General features: G+C 43.3%; 1 protein-coding gene across 5 annotated transcripts in view; it reads left to right on the top strand.

Annotated features, from left to right (window-relative positions):
• LOC110488940 (follistatin-related protein 5) overlaps nucleotides 1-20130 on the top strand; it is a 189988-nt gene extending 169858 nt beyond the window's left edge. For 4 of the 5 annotated variants that reach the window (XM_036943077.1, XM_036943079.1, XM_036943080.1 and 1 more), the window contains 3 exons: nucleotides 1935-2042; nucleotides 2750-2874; nucleotides 17120-20130. In XM_036943077.1, coding sequence (XP_036798972.1) covers nucleotides 1935-2042; nucleotides 2750-2874; nucleotides 17120-17822 — 936 coding nt within the window. In that variant the 3' untranslated portion in view covers nucleotides 17823-20130. The remainder of the gene's footprint in view (nucleotides 1-1934; nucleotides 2043-2749; nucleotides 2875-17119) is intronic. The other variant, XM_036943078.1, reaches the window with a different exon arrangement.
• Nucleotides 20131-20348: the final 218 nt, after the last annotated feature.

The raw sequence follows: 20348 nt of genomic DNA, 5'->3' as shown, positions 1-20348 counted from the left end.
GAAGCCTGAAATGTGGCAAAAGGTCGCAAAGTTCAAGGGGGCTGAATACTTTCGCAAGGCACTGTATGTACATATTTTACATCCTTTTACAACTAGTGTATATAACCTGACCCTGAGTGGTGTAGTGGAGGGTAAATGCACATAAAGGATGTTTACACAACTTTTTTATCTAGCATAAGTGTTTACACACCTTTTGTGGAAAAATGCATTGAAAATATAGGGAGTGTTATTTTATTCACTGTAAACGTCAATTAACGTTTACCCACCTATTATTTTACCTCTACATCATTGCTGACCATGACACCCCCCCCCCCCCCACCCCCCCCACCCCCAAAAAAAACAAAACAATTCTCAGCCTATCATGGCATGGGAATGGTTATGATGAACAAAAAGGATCCAATGTTCTTACAGTAGGAGGGTGCCTTAAGCAGGTTGTGTACGTTCCGGCTTAAAAATGTGTGTGTGTCTCAGAGTAAAAGGACTCTGCAAGGGGACCAGAAAGTGCCCAATTTCTGCTGCAAAAAACTCCCCAGGGCCCCAGTAGTCAGGTTGTTGCGACCGTCTCAGGCTCATTATTGGGTCACGTGGAGGTTTGGTTTCATTACTTTAGATGAGCTAATGCTAATTAGCCACCTGATCGTCCCTCAGCTCTACCAAGGAAAGAAAAATGATATTGTCTCCGAAAATGTAGTTGTACTTTAAATTGACTGGCTAGGTGTAGCTTTAAATTAACTTACTATGTGTGGCTTTAAATTAACTTACGAGGTGTAGCTTTAAATTAACCTACTATGTGTAGCTTTAAATTGACTGGATAGGTGTGTCTTTGAATAGTGTGGTGAGAAATGTCCTACATAGTTGGTACCACTGTATTGTATGCTTTATACATAAACTTTATAAAGTTATAAAGTACTTATTTCAATAACAAAAATCAGCCTACTTTATTTATTCTGTGTAACTCATAGCACAGCCACTATCACAGACACAGAGTAGGTACAAGTGACTGTGGATGCAGTAACACTCCTTCAGAGGCAGGAGGGGAAGAGAACAACAACATTGTGTGCACACCTGTTCCCTCTGATGACTACACCCTCAGAGATTAGCTAGGACTCAACACATCTCTCTCATATCTCCTCGTATGATAAATCCCGTCACGACGTGTTTACTCTCACTGTAATACCATACACTTTACCATGAAGCAGCCAGTTAAAATGCGCCATTACGATTTCATAGTAGACTAAACTTGACATTACGGGAAGGACAAAAATACCTTTGAGATTGTTTTGGTGTCTGCTCTAATTTCCTAGAAAGAATGACAATTATAGCTTTTTGGACCAAACTAGCGTTGTGTTGTTTTTCTCTCTGTTCTCATCGTGTGTTGGCTACTGTCAATCTGTACCCGAGTGGACGTAATGCATGGGAGCCACTCAGCTGTCACAGACATGTCTCATCCGTCGGAGCCGACTGGAACACATCATAGCCAGGTGTCAAGGAATTTATACGGATTGAAAGCAATTTCTTTGTTGTTGTAGAGCAATTGCCACTGTTACCGCTCGATTTGAAATGCTGCTCCACCTCCAAACATCTCATACATAAAAAAGGCGAGCCTCCCTTCTATCTTGTTAAAAAGGAAAACTGGATTCTTCCTGTCAAATCCAATGCATTAGCAAGTGAGGAAAGTTTTGATATGGGCTGTGCTGACCGTCAAATGTATATCTGTTCAAAAACGGTGTTGAATTTTCCTGAGTTGCTCTTAAGTGCAGTCATGGCTTCAAATAGTTGCGCTTGTACCAAGCTGTGCTTGATTGAGTTCGCCTGGCGTGATGAGACCAATGCAAAACTCCCAAAAGTCCACCTGGCACGCCAGGAAATCTAAAGCGTGATGAGACTGAGGAAGTGCTGTGCTATATGAGGTTTATTCTTGTGTGTGCTTTCAGACGGTGAGCACCGACCCTTACCCAGTGAAACTGCACTATGACAAATCCCATGACCAGGTGTGGGTCCTCAGCTGGGGAGACATGGAGAGGAACTTCCCCACTCTGCAGGTAACTGTTTGATGTCACACCAAAATACAATACATTGTGTTGGTTTTGGTACTTTCTTTATACTAAATTAAGCCTATTTATGTCAAATACTATAATGTTTAGTGTAACTCACTGTTTATTGACAATACATATATATATATATATATGTTATGAGAGGGTGTCAAATCATTGTGATGTGCCTTACAATTGATGTGCCTTCTAATAATTACTATTCTTCCATTGGGACACATACTCAACTGTCAATCCAAGTTTTGTCAACAACCCTTTCCCAGATGGCACAGTTCCAGGTGGCATTTTCTGTTTGCAGCTCGATACAAGTTATTAGCCAGCACTGCTGCTGGGTTGTTAGGAGGTGCCAGTCTCTCTAGTGCATTGAGGCATAATTAAGACTAGCCTGCCTGTGGGCACGCACGCACGCACGCACGCACGCACGCACGCACGCACGCACGCACGCACGCACGCACACACACACACACACACACACACACACACACACACACACACACACACACACACACACACACACACACACACACACACACACACACACACACACACACACACAGGGCCTCTCCTAGCAGTGTGAGTTTGTGTCAGAGGCGATACAGGAGGCAAACACAGTGAATAATTCATGTGGCTCATGTTAAATATCTCCCCCCTCTTCTTCTCCGTTCCCCTCCCCTCCCTCTCTCCTGGTTTGGTGCTAGGTGATCAATCAGGCCAGCGGGAGTGTGTCCCACCATACCGTCCACACCCAGCCAGTCGGCAGACACTTTGATAGGGTGGATGATTTCTTCATTCCTGCCGCTAGCCTCATCATTAATCACATCAGGTATGTCAGTGTCGGTGTGTGTGAGAGAGTCAGTGGGTGTGCATGTGTGTGTGGGTGTGTGTGTGCGAGAGTGTCGGTGTTTGAGAGTGAATCTAAAGACAGTCGTTTAACTCCCGAAAATCACCCCCTCCCCCTCGCCTCGGATAAGCGGGTGGGGCGCGTTCACTGAACCAGAGTCGACATATGCAGAGCAGATTGATTTGGACCATGCGCTTTTGACAGACACTCACCGAGACTCCGAAGCTTAACTTGATACAGAAGGCTGGCACATTACCAAGTTGGAGAGGTGGAGGAAGCCAAGTTCCAAGCAGGAGGTCTCCGGGATTTAAGAATGTTAACAGTCTCCCGGCGAGTTGCGTTCGCTACCCCTAGTTGTAATTAGGTCCACCAAGATCTGCCTGAAAGGGTTGCTAAAAAACACAGAAAAGTAATCAGAATTTACAGTTGAATTCGGAAGTTTACATACACCTTAGCCAAATACATTTAAACTCCGTTTTTCACAATACCTGATATTTAATCCTCGTAAAAATGTCCTGTCTTAGGTCAGTTAGGATCACCACTAGTATTTGGTAGCATTGCCTTTACATTGTTTAACTTGGGCCAAACGTTTCGGGTAGCCTTCCACAAGCTTCCCACAATAAGTTGGGTGCATTTTGACCCATTCCTCCTGACAAAGCTGGTGTAACTGAGACAGGTTTGTAGGCCTCCTTGCTCAAACATGCTTTTTCAGTTCTGCCCACAAATGTTCTATTGGATTGAGGTCAGGGCTTTGTGATGGCCACTCCAATACCTTGACTTTGTTGTCTTTAAGCCATTTTGCCACAACTTTGGAAGTATGCTTGGGGTCATTGTCCATTTGGAAGACCCATTTGCGACCAAGCTTTAACTTCCTGACTGATGTCTTGAGATGTTGTTTCAATATATCCAAATAATTTTACCTCCTCATGATTCCAAATATTTTGTGAAGTGCACCAGTCCCTCCTGCAGCCAAGCATCCCCACAACATGATGCTGCCACCCCCGTGCTTCACGGTTGGGATGGTGTTCTTCGGCTTACAACAAGCATCCCGCTTTTTCCTCCAAAGATAACGATGGTCATTATGGCCAAACAGTTCCATTTTTGTTTCATCAGACCAGAAGACATTTCTGAAAAAGTATGATCTTTGTCCCCATGTGCAGTTGCAAACCGTATTCTGACTTTTATATAGCGGTTTTGGAGCAGTGGCTTCTTCCTTGCTGAGTGGCCTTTCAGGTTATATCGATATAGGACTCATTTTACTGTGGATATAGATACTTTTATACCTGTTTCCTCCAGCATCTTCACAAGGTCCTTTGCTGTTGTTCTGGGATTGATTTGCACTTTTCGCACCAAAGTATGTTCATCTCTAGGAAACAGAACGTGTCTCCTTCCTGAGCGGTGTGATGGCTGTGTGGTCCCATGGTGTTTATACTTGCGTACTTGTTTGTACAGATGAACGTGGCACCTTCAGGCGTTTGGAAAATGCTCCCAATGATGAACCAGACTTATGGAGGTCTACAATTGTTTTTCCGAGGTCTTGGCTGATTTATTTGGATTTTTCCTTAATGTTAAGCAAAGAGGCACTGAGTTTGAAGGTAGGCTTTGCAATACATCCACAGGTACACCTCCAATTGACTCAAAAGATGTCAATTAGCCTATCAGAAGCTTCTAAAGCCATTACATAATTTTATGGAATTTTCCAAGCTGTTTAAAGGCACAGTCAACTTAGTGTATGTAAACTTCTGACTCACTGGAATTGTGATACAGTGTATGATAAGTGAAATAATCTGTCTGAAAACAATTGTTTGAAAAATTACTTGTGTCATCCACAAATTAGATGTCCTAACCGACTTGCTAAAGCTTTAGTTTGTTAACAAGAAATTTGTGGAGTGGTTGAAAAACTAGTTTTAATGACTCCAACCTAAGTGTGTGTAAACTTTCGACTTCAACTGTATGTTTAGATAGCCAAACACCACTGTCTCTTAGATGTAGAACTTTCTGAAAAGAAACAAAAATACGTGTTTTATTAAACCTAATTTTGATCCCAGCTGTATATTTTTTATGTATCTCAGAGGTGGATTATTACAGTCCAGACATTACAGTACGTGGCCTAATATGTGTGCGTAAAGGAAATTTCACGGTAACAGAGTAATGCTGAGACTCAGATTTTTCACTTTCAAATGTATGTCAAACAAAAACCAATGATTGCAAAGTAAACCATACTCGAAGAACAGTTCAAGATGCAAAGTTTGGTAACAGAATGATGGTTTGTGCTGTTGGTGCCATCAATCTGTTAGCAAAATTTGCATTTGCACTGTTCCTCAAATAAATGTGTATCCTTATGCATAGAGTTGATTTGTTTAACTTTGTAATCATTTGTTTTTCATTGGCATAAATTTTAAAGTGATACATCTGAGTCTCAGCATCACTCTGTTACGGTGTAATTGCCCATTACATATTTCGGTTTGGATACATCCCTAACTATGTTGATCCTTTTACGCCCCAGTATTAGCTGGTTCTTGCTCATTCATGACGCCATGCTAATAAGAAATAATGACTATCCTGAGTACTTGCTAGATTAAAAAGCTTTTATTTATTTTTTGTGAAAGCTCTGGTGTCTCCACAAGCAAAGGTTTCACCTAGTGAACTCCCTTGATCTCTCCTTTAACGTGAAATGCAGAATTAACTAGGCTTGGGGTGTTTACCTTATACCGGGGTATTCAGAAATATCCATTGGATGTTTTTTCAATAGCGTCATTACTGTTTAACTATTTATTATACGTTTTTTTTTATTTTTTATAAATGTGAATATTTGTAGCTACTTTTTAAGTAAATACCTGCAGATTGGGTTCTTCATGTCACCAATCACATAATTTTTCATTATGAAGCTTAGCGCTAGTCCCCAGTCACATTTGTTTACAAGCACACAACGAAGAGAGACTGGAGTTTTGTGAGTCAATCACTGTTGTGCAGCACACGCCAAGTGATCTAGCTAGTTACAGTATGGAATTCACAACTAGCACACATTAGTGAATGCTAACCTCCCCTGTTATTGAAAGGGTGAGAGGTTAGCATGTTTTGGGGGTATGATATTTGTGCGTCTGTAACTTTCTCACTCATTATTATCCACGATTCATTCAGGACTATCCATAATCATGGTAGCATGCACATGAATGTAGAAATGTTTAGAAACATATTATATTCTTATTTACAAAAAAAGTGACAAAACATGACACAATATATTATTTATCATTAGTTTCTATTGGGCACAAAATAATCTGAAACACAACCATAACAAACAGTAAATGCATCCAACAGGTTTGTAGAGTCACAAGCTTGATATAGTCATTGCGTGCTAGGAATATGGGACCGAATCCTAAACTTTTGAGTACTTTCAGACATACAGTATAGTCAAATTTGGACTCATCAGACCAAAGAACAGATTCCCACCAGTCTAATGTCCATTGCTCTTGTTTCTTGGTCCAAGCAAGTCTCTTCTTCTTATTGGTGTCCTTCAGTCATGGTTTCTATGCAGCAATTCGACCATGAAGGCCTGATTCACACAGAATCCTCTGATCAGTTGATGTTGAGATGTCTGTTACTTGAACTCTGTGAAGCATTTATTTGAGCTGCAATTTCTGAGGCTGGTAACTCTAATGAACTTATCCTCTGCAGCAGAGTCTTCCTTTCCTGTGGCGGTCCTCATGAGAGCCAGTTTCATCAAAGAGCTTGATGGTTTTTGCGACTGCACTTGAAGAAACATTCAAAGTTTTTGACATTTTCAGGATTGACTGACCTTCATGTCTTAAAGTAATGATGGACTTTCATTTCTCTTTGCTTATTTGAGCTGTTAATACCATAATATGGACTTGGTATTTGACCAAATAGGGCTATCTTCTGTATACAACCTCTACCTTGTCACAACACAACTGATTGGCTACAACGCATAAATTCCACAAATTAACTTTTAACAAGGCACACCTGTTAATTGAAGTGCATTCCAGGTGACTACCTCATGAAGCTGGTTGAGAGAATGCTAAGAGTGTGCAATGCTGTCATCAAGGCAAAGGGTGGATACTTTGAAGAATCTCAAATATAAAAATTGTTTGGTTACTACATGATTCCATTTGTAGTATTTCATAGTTTTGATGTCTTCACTATTATTCTACAATGTAGAAAATAGTAAACATAAAGAAAGACCCTCAAATAGTAGGTGTGTTCAAACTTTTGACTGGTACTGTAAGTGAATTTGTCCCAATAATTTTGGTCCCCTAAAATGGGGGGAAAAAGGTGCTGTAATTTCTAAATGGTTCACCAGCTATTGATAAAAATACCCTCAAATTAAAGCTGACAAATTAAAGTCTGCACTTTAACCTCATAGTTATTGTATCATTTCAAGCCAATACTGTGTCACTGTCCCAATACTTTTGGAGGTCACTGTATACAAACACTCACTCAAACACACTACACTGACACTCTCACACCAAACCCACACACATTCACATATGCACACACACACACACACACACACACATAACACATGTACACATTGCCCTATGTGCACTAGATTGAACAAGATTGAACTTCCCAAGGTGTGATAGGTAGGCGGACTCTCACCCTTTAGGTCCAATGGAAAACAAACCCTGCCCACTTTGGACAGATTAAACTCAATCGAGCACACCTACTGATAGCTTTTCATGCTAAATAACTCCATTAGCCTCAGCCAAGATCGATCCATTGTGGGTGTGCCCCAAAACTCCCCCAAACCAATATGCAGTCAGTGTACCTCATTGCACAAAACTGGAGTGATGAACTGGAGTAGGGCACTAAACATCACAATATACAAAGGCTTTGAAGGCTTTTAGATTTGCCAGGCAAAACCATCTGGGGGCATTGGGGAGTTGTGAATGGATGCCAAGGATATGGTGTTGTGCATAAGGCCTTTTTAAACACCCTATCCCTTGGAAACGTCTGATAACGCTGCTTACAAGAGCCCCTTGATTGTGATCTTAGGGCACATGGAGTCTCTAGTCAATGTTTTTGCCGACTCTATTATTGAGGTCTTGGACCGTCTTCCGTTCCAATCTTTTGTGCTGTTGTGTCTACTTCGCTTGGTGGTGAGCCGAACAGGGTTGAACGTTTTGTTGGCTGTATTGTATGTCATGTTTTTACGTTTAGGTCTGTGAATGGACAATGGCCAGTAAGAGTCTGTCGGTAGACATTGCAGTGTTCATATGCATGATTAAATATACATGATTTAACATACATTATTAAATATACATTATTTAATATACATACATTTTCATATTGGAGGATGGTTAGAAATAAGGACATTATTAACCCATACATAACACATTCATACCGATACATGGCAAATTCATAACCCTTACATAATCAATTCATAAGCAGTGCATAATCATTTTTTACATGCTTATCAAATTTTGGAAAAGTCACATGCGCCAAATACAACAGGTGTAGACCTGAATGTGAAATGCTTAGTTACAAAGCCCTTAACCAACAATGCAGTTCAAGAAATAGAGTTAAGAAAATATTTACTAAATAAACTAAAGTTTAAAAAAATGTGATGCAACACAATAAAAGAACAATAACAAGGCTATATACAGGGGGAATCGGAGGTCATTTGTACATGTAGGTAGGGGTAAAGTGACTATGCATAGATAATAAACAGAGAGTAGCAGCAGTGTAAAAACAAGGGGGGGGGGGTGATAATTGAAATAGTCTGTGTGGCCCTTTTGATTAATTGTTCAGCAGTCTTATGGCTTGGGAGTAGAAGCTGTTAAGGAGCCTTTTGGACCTAGACTTGAAGCTCCGGTACCGCTTTGTCACGAATCCCGTTTCCTGAGTCTGTTTTTTGCCTATGTTCTGTCCTGGAGAGTTTTTTCCGGCGTCCTGGAACGCACCCTGTCTGGTTGCCGGGCAATGTAGCCAGTTGGGGTGTCTGATTACCTGCACCTGTATCCCATCAGCTATCTGCACACCTGGTCCTGATCATCATCTCTCCTCTTCATAAGCCCGGACCTGACATCCATTCCCTGCCGGATCGTTAGCCATGAACATTACTCACCCGGATCATTTACCCCATTCCCGCCTGGTCGTCGGAGGATTCCGCTTCCCCATTGGATCCACCTATTTACTCCCATCAACTCACCACCGCTACCCGCTACGCCACCTGGATATATCTACCCATTCACATTCACATTCACTTGTAAATAAATACTCACCTTCTTCCTACTCTCCTTGTCCTGGTCTGCTTCTGGGTTCGATTTTGAAGAATCGTGACAGAACGATCCGGCCAAGAATGAACCCAGCGGACCTGGATTCCGTTTGCCATGCCATTACCCAGCAGGGGAAGACATTGGGACAACACAAGACGGCGCTACAGGAGATAGCGGTTGCAATCCAGAACTTATTTGCTAGCTTGACACAGATCCAGGATCAGCTCAGTTTGCTGGCGATTCATTCACCACCTGTTTCACCCATCTCACCTGCCGTGCCTGATGCGGTTTCCTTCCGTGAACCCAAGGTACCGACGCCTGATAAATATGAAGGGGATTTGGGAAGATGCCGTTCGTTTCTTATGCAGTGTGGGTTAGTGTTTGATCTGCAGCCCCATTCTTACGCCACTGACAAGGCTAGGATAGCCTTTGTTATTGAACTGCTGCGTGGAAGAGCTCTGGAATGGGCTTCAGCCGTTTGGGAACGACAGGGGACCTGCATGGCTTCATACCAGGAATTCACGGCAGAGATGAGAAGGCTTTTTGACCATCCAGTCCGAGGTAAGGACGCAGCTAAACGTTTGTTCACTCTTCGCCAAGGAGCTCGCAGTGTGGCAGACTTTATGATCGAGTTCAGGACATTGTCTGTAGAGAGTGGTTGGAATGAGGAGTCACTACAAGCAGCTTTTTACCAGGGGTTGTCGGAGCAACTCAAGGACGAGCTGATATCCTATCCAGAGCCTAGTGACCTAGACAGCTTGGTCACTTTATCTATTCGGGTAGATAATAGAGTCAGAGAGAGAAGGAGGGAGAAGCAGTGGGGCCCATCCAATCAATCAGCAACTCGGTTACCATTCGGTTCAGGAAGTGAACCAGAACGTATTGATCGTTATTCCCCACACGGGATTAGTGGAGGGGTCTTGCCACCAGATCCTGAACCAATGCAAGTGGGGCGACACGGGCTAACTAAGGAGGAGCGCCAACGTAGACGTGAAACCAACAGCTGTCTCTACTGTGGTAGCTCAGGACATTACATCTCCGCTTGTCCACAGCGCTCGTTAAACTGCCCGGCTCGCTAGTTTTGGGAGGAATTTTAGCGAGCCAGATTCAACCTCTCAAGAATCCTGTCAGACCCCGTTTTCCTGCGACCCTTATGAATAAGGATCAGAGCTTAGAGATGAACGCTTTTATCGATTCAGGTGCCGATGGCAGCTTTATTGATGCCGACTTGGTGGAACAGCTGGGGCTTTCCAAGGAGCAATTGCCGGAAGCCATTGAAGCAACCACTCTGAACGGCAGTAGTCTGGCACGGATCACTATGAGGACTGAACCGGTTAAGATGTTGTTGTCAGGGAATCATTCAGAGTTTATCTCCTTCTTCATTCTGTCCTCGCCCCATGTTCCTCTGGTTCTTGGTTACCCCTGGCTGAAGGAACACAATCCCTCGTTTGATTGGGTGACGGGTAAGGTAACTAGTTGGAGCATTGATTGTCATGCTAACTGTCTTAGGACTGCCTGTTCTCCTGCCATTTCCAGTCAGGTCAGTGACTCTGCTCCTCCTGATTTGTCCCTGGTTCCAGAAACATATCACGAGTTGGGTGAAGTATTCAGTAAACAGAAGGCTCAGTCCCTTCCTCCCCACCGACCTTATGACTGTGCGATTAATCTGTTTCCTGGAGTCGCCTTTCCCAAGGGACGGTTATACAGTATCTCTCGACCTGAACGTGAGGCCTTGGAGACCTACATCAAGGAGTCTCTAGCTGCAAGTCTCATTCGGCCCTCGTCATCACCTCTGGGAGCAGGATTTTTTTTTGTGAGCAAGAAGGATGGCTCTCTTCGACCGTGTATTGATTATCGGGGTTTGAATGATATTACGGTCAAAAACAAGTATCCCCTGCCCTTGATGAGCTCGGCTTTCGATTCTTTACAGGGTGCTACGGTTTTTACGAAGCTTGATTTACGTAATGCTTATCATTTGGTGCGGATCAAAGAGGGGGACGAGTGGTTGACTGGGTTCAATACTCCGATGGGACATTTCGAGTACCAGGTGATGCCGTTTGGACTGACCAACGCTCCTGCTGTGTTCCAAAGTATGGTGAATGACGTTCTGAGAGATATGATTGGTATTTTTGTGTTCGTTTACCTGGATGATATCCTCATCTTCTCGAAGGAGCTTTCTAGCCACGTTCAGCATGTCAGGCAGGTCCTGCAGCGGTTATTGGAGAACCGTCTGTTCGTGAAGGCTGAGAAGTGCGATTTTCACGCCCACACGACGTCCTTCCTCGGGTACATCATCTCCAGGGGAGAGATCAAGATGGACCAAGAGAAGGTTCGGGCGGTTCGGGATTGGATCCAGCCCGGTACGAGATTGCAGCTCCAGAGATTCCTGGGGTTTGCAAATTTTTATCGGAGGTTTATCCGTGATTACAGCCGGGTGGCCGCCCCTTTATCTGTACTGACGACTTGCACCAGAAAGTTCTGTTGGTCTCCTGAGGCAGACCGAGCATTTCTAGATTTGAAGAGCCGATTCACCAACGCCCCGATTCTCTCTCAACCTGACACTTCCCGTCAGTTCGTTGTGGAGGTGGATGCGTCTGATGTGCGGGTGGGCGCCATCCTGTCCCAGCGTAGCTCCACTGACGGTAAACTCCATCCCTGCACCTTCTACTCTTGTCGTCTTTCTCCAGCTGAAAGAAACTACGATGTGGGTAACCGGGAGCTTCTCGCTGTGAAGCTTGCCTTGGAGGAGTGGCGTCACTGGTTGGAGGGAGCGGAGCAACCTTTTGTGGTCTGTACTGACCACAAGAATCTGGCTTACGTGCAATCGGCTAGACGTCTCAACTCCCGTCAGGCCCGGTGGGCTTTGTTTTTTGGACGCTTCAATTTTTCCCTGACGTTCCGACCTGGGTCGAAGAACGGGAAGGCGGACACCCTGTCCCGGATGTTCTCCAAGACGGAGGAGAGTGGGGCCAAGACTGAGACGATTCTTCCCCAGAACGTTGTCGTGGGAGCCGTTACATGGAGGATTGAGGAGGAGGTGATGGCGGCTCTTCGGACACAGCCCGGGCCCGATAATGGTCCACCCGGTCGGTTGTTCGTGCCTGAGTCGGTTCGTTCTGCTGTCCTTCAGTGGTCCCACGCCAGCAAGATAGCTTGTCACCCTGGTGTTGCTCGGACTATGGCGTTACTGCGCAGACGATTTTGGTGGCCTGCCATGGGAGAAGATACCCGGAGGTTTGTTGCCGCTTGTCCTGTTTGTGCGCAGAATAAGAGTACCAATCGGGCCAGCTCTGGGCTTCTTCACCCCCTACCTATTCCCCGGCGACCTTGGTCGCATCTGGCCCTGGATTTTGTCACGGGGTTGCCCTCTTCTGTTGGTAACACGGTTATTCTGACCATTGTGGATAGATTCAGCAAGTTTGCCCACTTTGTTCCCCTCTCCAAGCTGCCTTCTGCCACTGAGACGTCTGAGATCCTGGTTAGGGAGGTGTTCAGGGTCCACGGGTTGCCCTGTGACATTGTTTCTGACTGTGGTCCTCAGTTTACCTCTGCTGTCTGGAAATGCTTCTGTTTGGCCATTGGAGCTACAGTCAGTCTCACATCTGGATTTCACCCCCAATCTAATGGTCGGGCGGAGAGAGCCAACTAGAAGATGGAGTCCACGCTGCGTTGTCTTGTCTCCTCTGATCCCACCTCTTGGTCATCTCAATTACCCTGGGTCGAGTATGCCCATAATACCCTTCCTTCATCTGCCACTGGGAGGTCCCCCTTCCAATGCCTGTACGGATACCAACCTCCCTTGTTTCCTTCTCAGGAGAGGGATCTTTCGGTCCCTTCTGTCCAGGCCCACATTCGTCGTTGCCACCGGACCTGGCATCGGGCCAGGAAGGTCCTCCTTAGAGTTTCTGACCGGTATCAGATCCAGGCGAATCGTCGCCGTATTCCTGCTCCCGCTTATACCATCGGAGATAAGGTGTGGTTGGCTACACGGGATCTTCCTCTACGGACTGAGTCGAGGAAACTGTCACCAAAGTTCATTGGTCCGTTCGTGGTGGAGAGAATCATTAACCCTGCTGTGGTCCGACTCAAATTGCCGGCAACGCTTCGAGTACACCCCACCTTTCACGTCTCCTGCCTCAAGCCGGTTCACCTCAGTCCTCTGTTACCCCCTCCTCCTCATCCTCCTCCTCCTCGGATGATCGGAGGTGGTCCTGTCTACACGGTGCGCCGCATCATGGACTCCAGACGGCGGGGTCGAGGGTTCCAGTATTTAGTGGATTGGGAAGGATATGGTCCTGATGAGAGGAGTTGGATTCCTCGGCGTCAGATCCTTGACGATGACCTGCTTCGTGACTTTTACCGCCTCCACCCTGGCGCTCCGGGTAGTCCGCCCGGTGGCGTTCGTCGGAGGGGGGGTACTGTCACGAATCCCGTTTCCTGAGTCTGTTTTTTGCCTATGTTCTGTCCTGGAGAGTTTTTTCCGGCGTCCTGGAACGCACCCTGTCTGGTTGCCGGGCAATGTAGCCAGTTGGGGTTTCTGATTACCCGTACCTGTATCCCATCAGCTATCTGCACACCTGGTCCTGATCATCATCTCTCCTCTTCATAAGCCCGGACCTGACATCCATTCCCTGCCGGATCGTTAGCCATGAACATTACTCACCCGGATCACTTACCCCATTCCCGCCTGGTCGTCGGAGGATTCCGCTTCCCCATTGGATCCACCTATTTACTCCCATCAACTCACCACCGCTACCCGCTACGCCACCTGGATATATCTACCCATTCACATTCACATTCACTTGTAAATAAATACTCACCTTCTTCCTACTCTCCTTGTCCTGGTCTGCTTCTGGGTTCGATTTTGAAGAATCGTGACACGCTTGCCGTGTGTTGACAGAGAGAACAGTCTATGACTTGGGTGACCGGAGTTTTTGACAATTTTTTGGGCCTTACTCTGACACTGCCTTGTATATACACTACTATTCAAACGTTTGGGGTCACTTAGAAATGTTTTTGTTTTTGAAAGAAAAGCATATTTTTGTCCATTAAAATAACCTGAAATTGATCAGAAATACATTGTAGACATGGTTAATGTTGTAAATGACTATTGCAGCTGGAAACGGCAGATTTTTTGGGGAATATCTACAAAGCCTTACAGAGAGAGACCCATTATCAGCAACCATCACTCCTGTGTTCCAATGGCACGTTTTGTTAGCTAATTTAAAAGGCTAATTGATCATGAGAAAACACTTTTGCAATTATGTTAGCACAGCTGAAATCTGTGCGCTAATTAAAGAAGCAATAAAACTGGCCGTCTTTAGACTAGTTGAGTGTCTGGAGCATCAGCATTTATGGGTTTGATTACAGGCTCAAAATGACCAGAAACAAATCACTTTCTTCTGAAACTCGTCAGTCTATTCTTGTTCTGAGAAATGAAGGCTTTTCCATGCGAGAAATTGCCAAGAAACTGAAGATCTCATACAATGCGGGGTACTACTCCCTACACAGAACAGCGCAAACAGGCTCTTACCAGAATAGAAAGAGGAGTGGGAGGCCCCGGTATACAACTGAGCAAGAGGACAAGTACATTAGAGTGTCTAGTTTGAGAAACAGACGCCTCACAAGTCCTCAACTGGCAGCTTCATAAAATTTTACCCACAAAACACCAGTTTCAACGTCAACAGTGAAGAGGCGACTCCGGGATGCTGGCCTTCTAGGCAGAGTTGCAAAGAAAAAGCCATATCTCAGACTGGCCAATAAAAAGAAAAGATTAAGATGGGCAAAAGAACACAGACACTGGACAGAGTAACTCTGCCTAGAAGGCCAGCATCCCGGAGTCGCCTCCGGGATTCTTTAGGGGCTCACATTCATTAAAATAACTGACTAAACTTCACTCCATTCTGCTAGTAAGCAAACTCTGTGATATTCTTCTATAGCAGGTATACATCTTGCACTGGCTTACTTTTTGTCAATTTGATATTAATTGTACAGTAAGCCTAATGGAAATAGCAACAAGATTAGTAGCCATGTTTTTTGGTGTTCTCTCCCATTAGCGACAACAACTTTAATTTCCTCTCTTTATGAATGGAGTTCCAATTAACAAAAAAGCTAACTATTGCAAACTATTATAAAGTATGCAATCAAAAGTACAACAAAGTATACAGCTCATAACTCAACACACAAGTGTTACTTTTCACATAATTTCACAGTATTTGGAAAACTCTGCATAGTGTACCCATGGGAGGCATGCTGATAACAAAACAACAAAAACAACTGGCAATTTGTATTTTGCTCAATGTGTTGTTATATGATATGGGTTTACAAGCAAAGCCAGCCCAAATGTCACTTTTACTGTTCATAAAGAAAGTATACATGTCAATTTTTCTTGATTAGTTTTCCAACCAAACTTTAGGACTACTTATTTTTAGATAAAATTAAGCTGAAGGAAAAATGGTCATATTGACCTTCATATATCAAGCACTCTGTTTTATACCACTGTAGATGTGTTCAATTCACTGATCTGTCCTAATTAACACATTTGTGGAGAGTAAGGACATTTATCATGGGGACTAGGGATGTCCTACAATGTACACTATACTAATGATATGTTCTCATGGCACTTCATTCTATTCATAGTTGCTTGCACTGACAGAGTACTCCTTTGTCCCTACCAGGAGTCCACCAGCAACTGTATTTTCCTTTCCTTTCTTCTCTTTCTCTCATTGATCAAATTATAACAATTTTTTTAATGTGTTACCTTTTGAATTCACTTCGCTCCCTGTGGGTGTGATTTATTTTTTATTCGACAGTGCTCGTCGTGGGATAAAAAGCTCACTGGGAAGAATTCCTGAGGATTTTGTGTTGGAAGTTGGAGAAACTCCCAAAGTACATTTTTAAAGGTTATTTATATATCAAAAGATCAAGTCCATGGCAATGGACCATGCAGTCCCTCCTATCTCATTATAACCCAATGCAGCACCTAGTTCACGTCAACCATTAGTCCATTTGATGACGAAGTCCCCAGCCCTAGCTTCCCAAATGGACTATACAATCTCTGGATCAATGCTTTACTTCACAGTGCTGATAATGTGCTCCATCACTCTCTAACCGTGAATTTCCACATGAACAGACAGCGGGGGCGTTTAAAATTGCATAAAAGAAGATGGATGATACCAAGATTGAAGTGCATGTCAGAATTAATCAGACAGCATTCAGATTTAATTGAGCCTTGTCAGCCCCGCACTTTCTCCCTCCAGACTTTAAAGAGATAATTCTAATGTGTCATTATCACTATATAATTTTTAATGTATAATATAGTATTTTCAATGATTAATATGCACATTGAAATCTATTACTATGAAGCATAGGGCAGACAATTTCAACTCCGCATGCAGAGATTGCTCATCTGAGTCGATAAGAAAATGGCCACTGATGTGAAATGTCTAGACCGTATCCACCCCGCTCTTCTTCTCAAACCAATCTAAAGGCATTTTCTTTGAGGAACTGAGATATTGTAGCTAAGAGATTCTCATACCCCTCTGTCAAAACTATTTAGTCCATTCAGAGTATAATAATAGGAGAGGTGGTGGAAATGGCAGGCCCTGTCACTGTTAAGATGTTCATGACAGCGTAAGCGGGGAAAATGTGCACCTATTCAATAGTCGTGAGGATAACAGACCTAGTACTTCTCTTTACAAGCATACATGTAATTCTACTCTCCACAGTTGTAAATGTACTGTAACTGTAGTCGTGGTGAAGTTTGCATGATTTCTAATCTAATGTGAAATCAGGAAGCATGTGCAAATGAATTCAAGCCTGTAGGTATTAATTAATAAATTAATTCATTCATTAATAAATAGGCATAAAATAAAATAACTTTTACGCTTTTTTTTGTGTCGACCCTCTAAAGTGCGTATATTTGTTTTATGTTTGCCACAAAAACACGTGAACAAGTATATTAACATTCAAAATGTCTTCTTTCTGTCTAGATTTGGAATCGTCCTCCACAGAAATGAACCGGCACTCCACAAGATCAACCTGGAGACCACGTCGTCAGTCAAGAACATCAGCCTGCGCGAGTACAACTGCATCCCCAAGTCTCTGGCTTACTCCCACCTTGGCGGCTACTACTTTGTCAACTGCAGGCCTGATTCCACAGGCGCCACCCAACCCCAGCTCATCGTGGACAGTGTGACAGACTCTGTGATTGGACCCAACGGGGACGTCACCGGCACCCCGTATGTGTCCCCGGACAGTCACTACCTGGTCACGGTGGACGACCACGATGGCCTGATGAGGATCCAGCAGATCACGGTGCGCGGGGAGATTGGCAAACCCTTCGACATCCACACCAACCTCCACCTGTCTGACGTGGCCTTCCAGCCGTCGTTCACAGAGGTTCACCAGTACAACATCTTTGGTACTTCGGGACGCCAAACGGACTCTCTGTACGTTGAGCTGAGCACAGGCAATGTGAAGATGATCAAGAGCCTGAAGGAGGCCACCAAGACTTCCGATTGGCCGTGGAGCAGTAGGAACCGTGTGATGACTGGCAGTGGACTTTTCGGACAGTACCTCATGACCCCGTCCAGAGAGTCTATCTTCATCCTGGATGGTCGTCTCAACAAGCTCAACTGCGAGATCACTGATGTCATCAAAGGCAATGTAGTGGCGTGGGTTGGCGAGTCGTAGGCCGGTCTGTGTTCAGACGCATCCTATGTTATTATTAAGGTAAAGTTGCACTGAATTTTGTTGCAGATATATAATTTATTGGGTGTGACGAAAAAAGTAAGACATTTTCAAAGCCAGAATTGACTGTTCAAAACCGTTTGGATGCTGGGACCTTCATTCCAAAAAATAGGGAGCGATTTGTTGGTGTTATTTGCTAGCCGAGTTGAAATCTTGGCTTTCAACTGGGTGGTTCCACATGTAGTCAACATCAAGTTGCTCTCCAAGATCTTCTGTTAAAATTAGACAAATTATCTGCATATTAGACTTTTTTTGATTGCAAGTCTCACATAATTCAATTGGCTAGATGTTTTTCAATAATCACATCAACTGGCGTTTCTCTAAAACGAGAGAGAAAAGATTTCTAGATTGTCCTCCTTTGTTTCATTTACCCCCTTTCCCTCTTTTTTTCCTGTGCCTTGAAGGAAAACACTCCAAAAGAGGAATTAACCTAATTGTTCCCGTTGCGGCTGCAGATTACATCTTTTTGTCTTTGACCCTTCTTCATGGTGAGAGATGCTCCAAAAATCCATGTTTTTCAAATTTTCTTCATCTCGGACTGACGTGGAGCCCATTCTGGGCTAATTAAAACAAGCTCTTGCTGAGATCCAGTCTCATTTGAAGTGGAGACAGAGAGATTGAGTTGTCCATTATGATGTAGTGCTGCTTGGTCACCGTTGATCTCAAAGAGTCATCAACAGAGCAAATGGTCTATTTTGTCCAACAACCCAAGTCTCAACGACAATGTTAATAAATTGATACATCTTAATATTTGTGGGATAAATTAATTAAAGTTTCCCACTTTGTGTCACAATGTCAATGTGTGTATGTCAATTTGAAGAATACCCCTGGCCCAAAAGGTGTCATACTATATATGATATATATACTTGCATATTGTCAGTCAATTTTGGCAATGTGTAACAATTATTTAATAATGAAAGAAAGATACATTTGTTTAGTTGGAAGTGGGCTTTTGTGGTTGTAGAGCATAGAGGGCCTTGAGCTGTATAAGTCTAATGAGTATACAATATATAGAGAGAGACAGTAAAGAGAGAATAGAGACAGTAGAGAGAGACCTGGGTTTATAAGCTTAAAATGCGAGTCACATTTCTTTTAAAATCTTACAAGGCAGAGCACAGTTGGAAGAATCAGTTGTACCTATGAAACCTGACAAGTACATGGCCCGTTGTGCTTAGGACACAAAATTGTTTCCTCGAAGTACACCTTCTATGCATTTTCACCATAGCACTCTAACACAAACACAATGAAGAATATGTTAATCCAGTATTTTTTGATTCAAATGTTCGACACTTGGATGTCTTATGGACAGGCCTGTTTTATGTTCCAATTAATGAGACATTTAATACATTTTGATGTTTTGTTTTATTTGGTCAATTCAATTTCAGTTCATTTAAAAAAAAAAAATCTTATCACATTTTGTTTGGTGTTGTCCCTTGATACCCATAGGACTGTACTGATTACCTCTGACTTTTCTTATTGTGTTCTTTATATAGAAGCAGAGTTGAATGAGTTCCTTAACATGGTATGTTTCACAACTTTGAGGGCTTTGTTCATTATTTCAAGTGTATACACACCCTCCTTTTTAAAAATGAAAAGAGCACCATGGTCATCTCGCTATAGATGAGGTAAAGGAGTCAATGGAACGCAGACTGTTCCATTGACCAGATTGGCGCACATTCAATAGATCTGATTGAACACAGTGGATATTCGTCAGAACCGTCATGATTTGTGTATTGTAAACAGGCCCACAATGTGCTTACTTATGTCCGATTTTCAGGTTTAGAAGAAGAGACTTCTAAATAATAACTCCCGTTCGTTGATGGTAGTCAAAGTTGTTTTTTAGCTGTAATGCAGTTGATTGGTGACGATGACATTAACATGTGTAGGGGTTGACATCCATACAAGCATTATAATCCGATTTTTACTTCAACATAGTGTGAAATACACATTTAAACAATAGCCTAATTGTAGACTAATTTTGCTGGGGGGCAATGAGGCGACTTGGGATCTTTCCCCCATTGCCCTTTCCCCCACTCATTTCCAACGCAATTCCATTGTTTTGTTTGATTTCCCTTGACCCCTTTAACGCATCTATCCTTGACCAAGTACATTTTGATGTCACCCACTGAAACGTCGTCATTTCCATTATAGCCATGTACTGTTTGTTGATTCATGTGGTCGTTATTTATGTAGAGAATACACGCTTGACATTTTACCTGAAAATAAAGTATATACCTTTGAAAATACCATATACAATGCCAGAATCTCCTTTCTGTGGAAAATGTGTTTCAAACATGGTTTCAGCCCAAATATCAATGCCCTTGAAAAACCAAGTTCAACACAGTTCAGCTTCTTCAGTTCTGCTGCTCACATTTACACATTCAGCGAATATGAACATGCAGTAAGTATCCTTCTCAAATATCTATTTGAAAGAGCTTTGGAAAAGTAATTTAATTTGAATGACCCTTA

The sequence above is a fragment of the Oncorhynchus mykiss genome, chromosome 14 (assembly GCF_013265735.2).
Source record: "Oncorhynchus mykiss isolate Arlee chromosome 14, USDA_OmykA_1.1, whole genome shotgun sequence".
Taxonomy (NCBI): domain Eukaryota; kingdom Metazoa; phylum Chordata; class Actinopteri; order Salmoniformes; family Salmonidae; genus Oncorhynchus; species Oncorhynchus mykiss.
The sequence above is the reverse complement of the archived record's forward strand: the minus strand, read 5'-3'. Positions and strand labels throughout refer to the sequence as shown.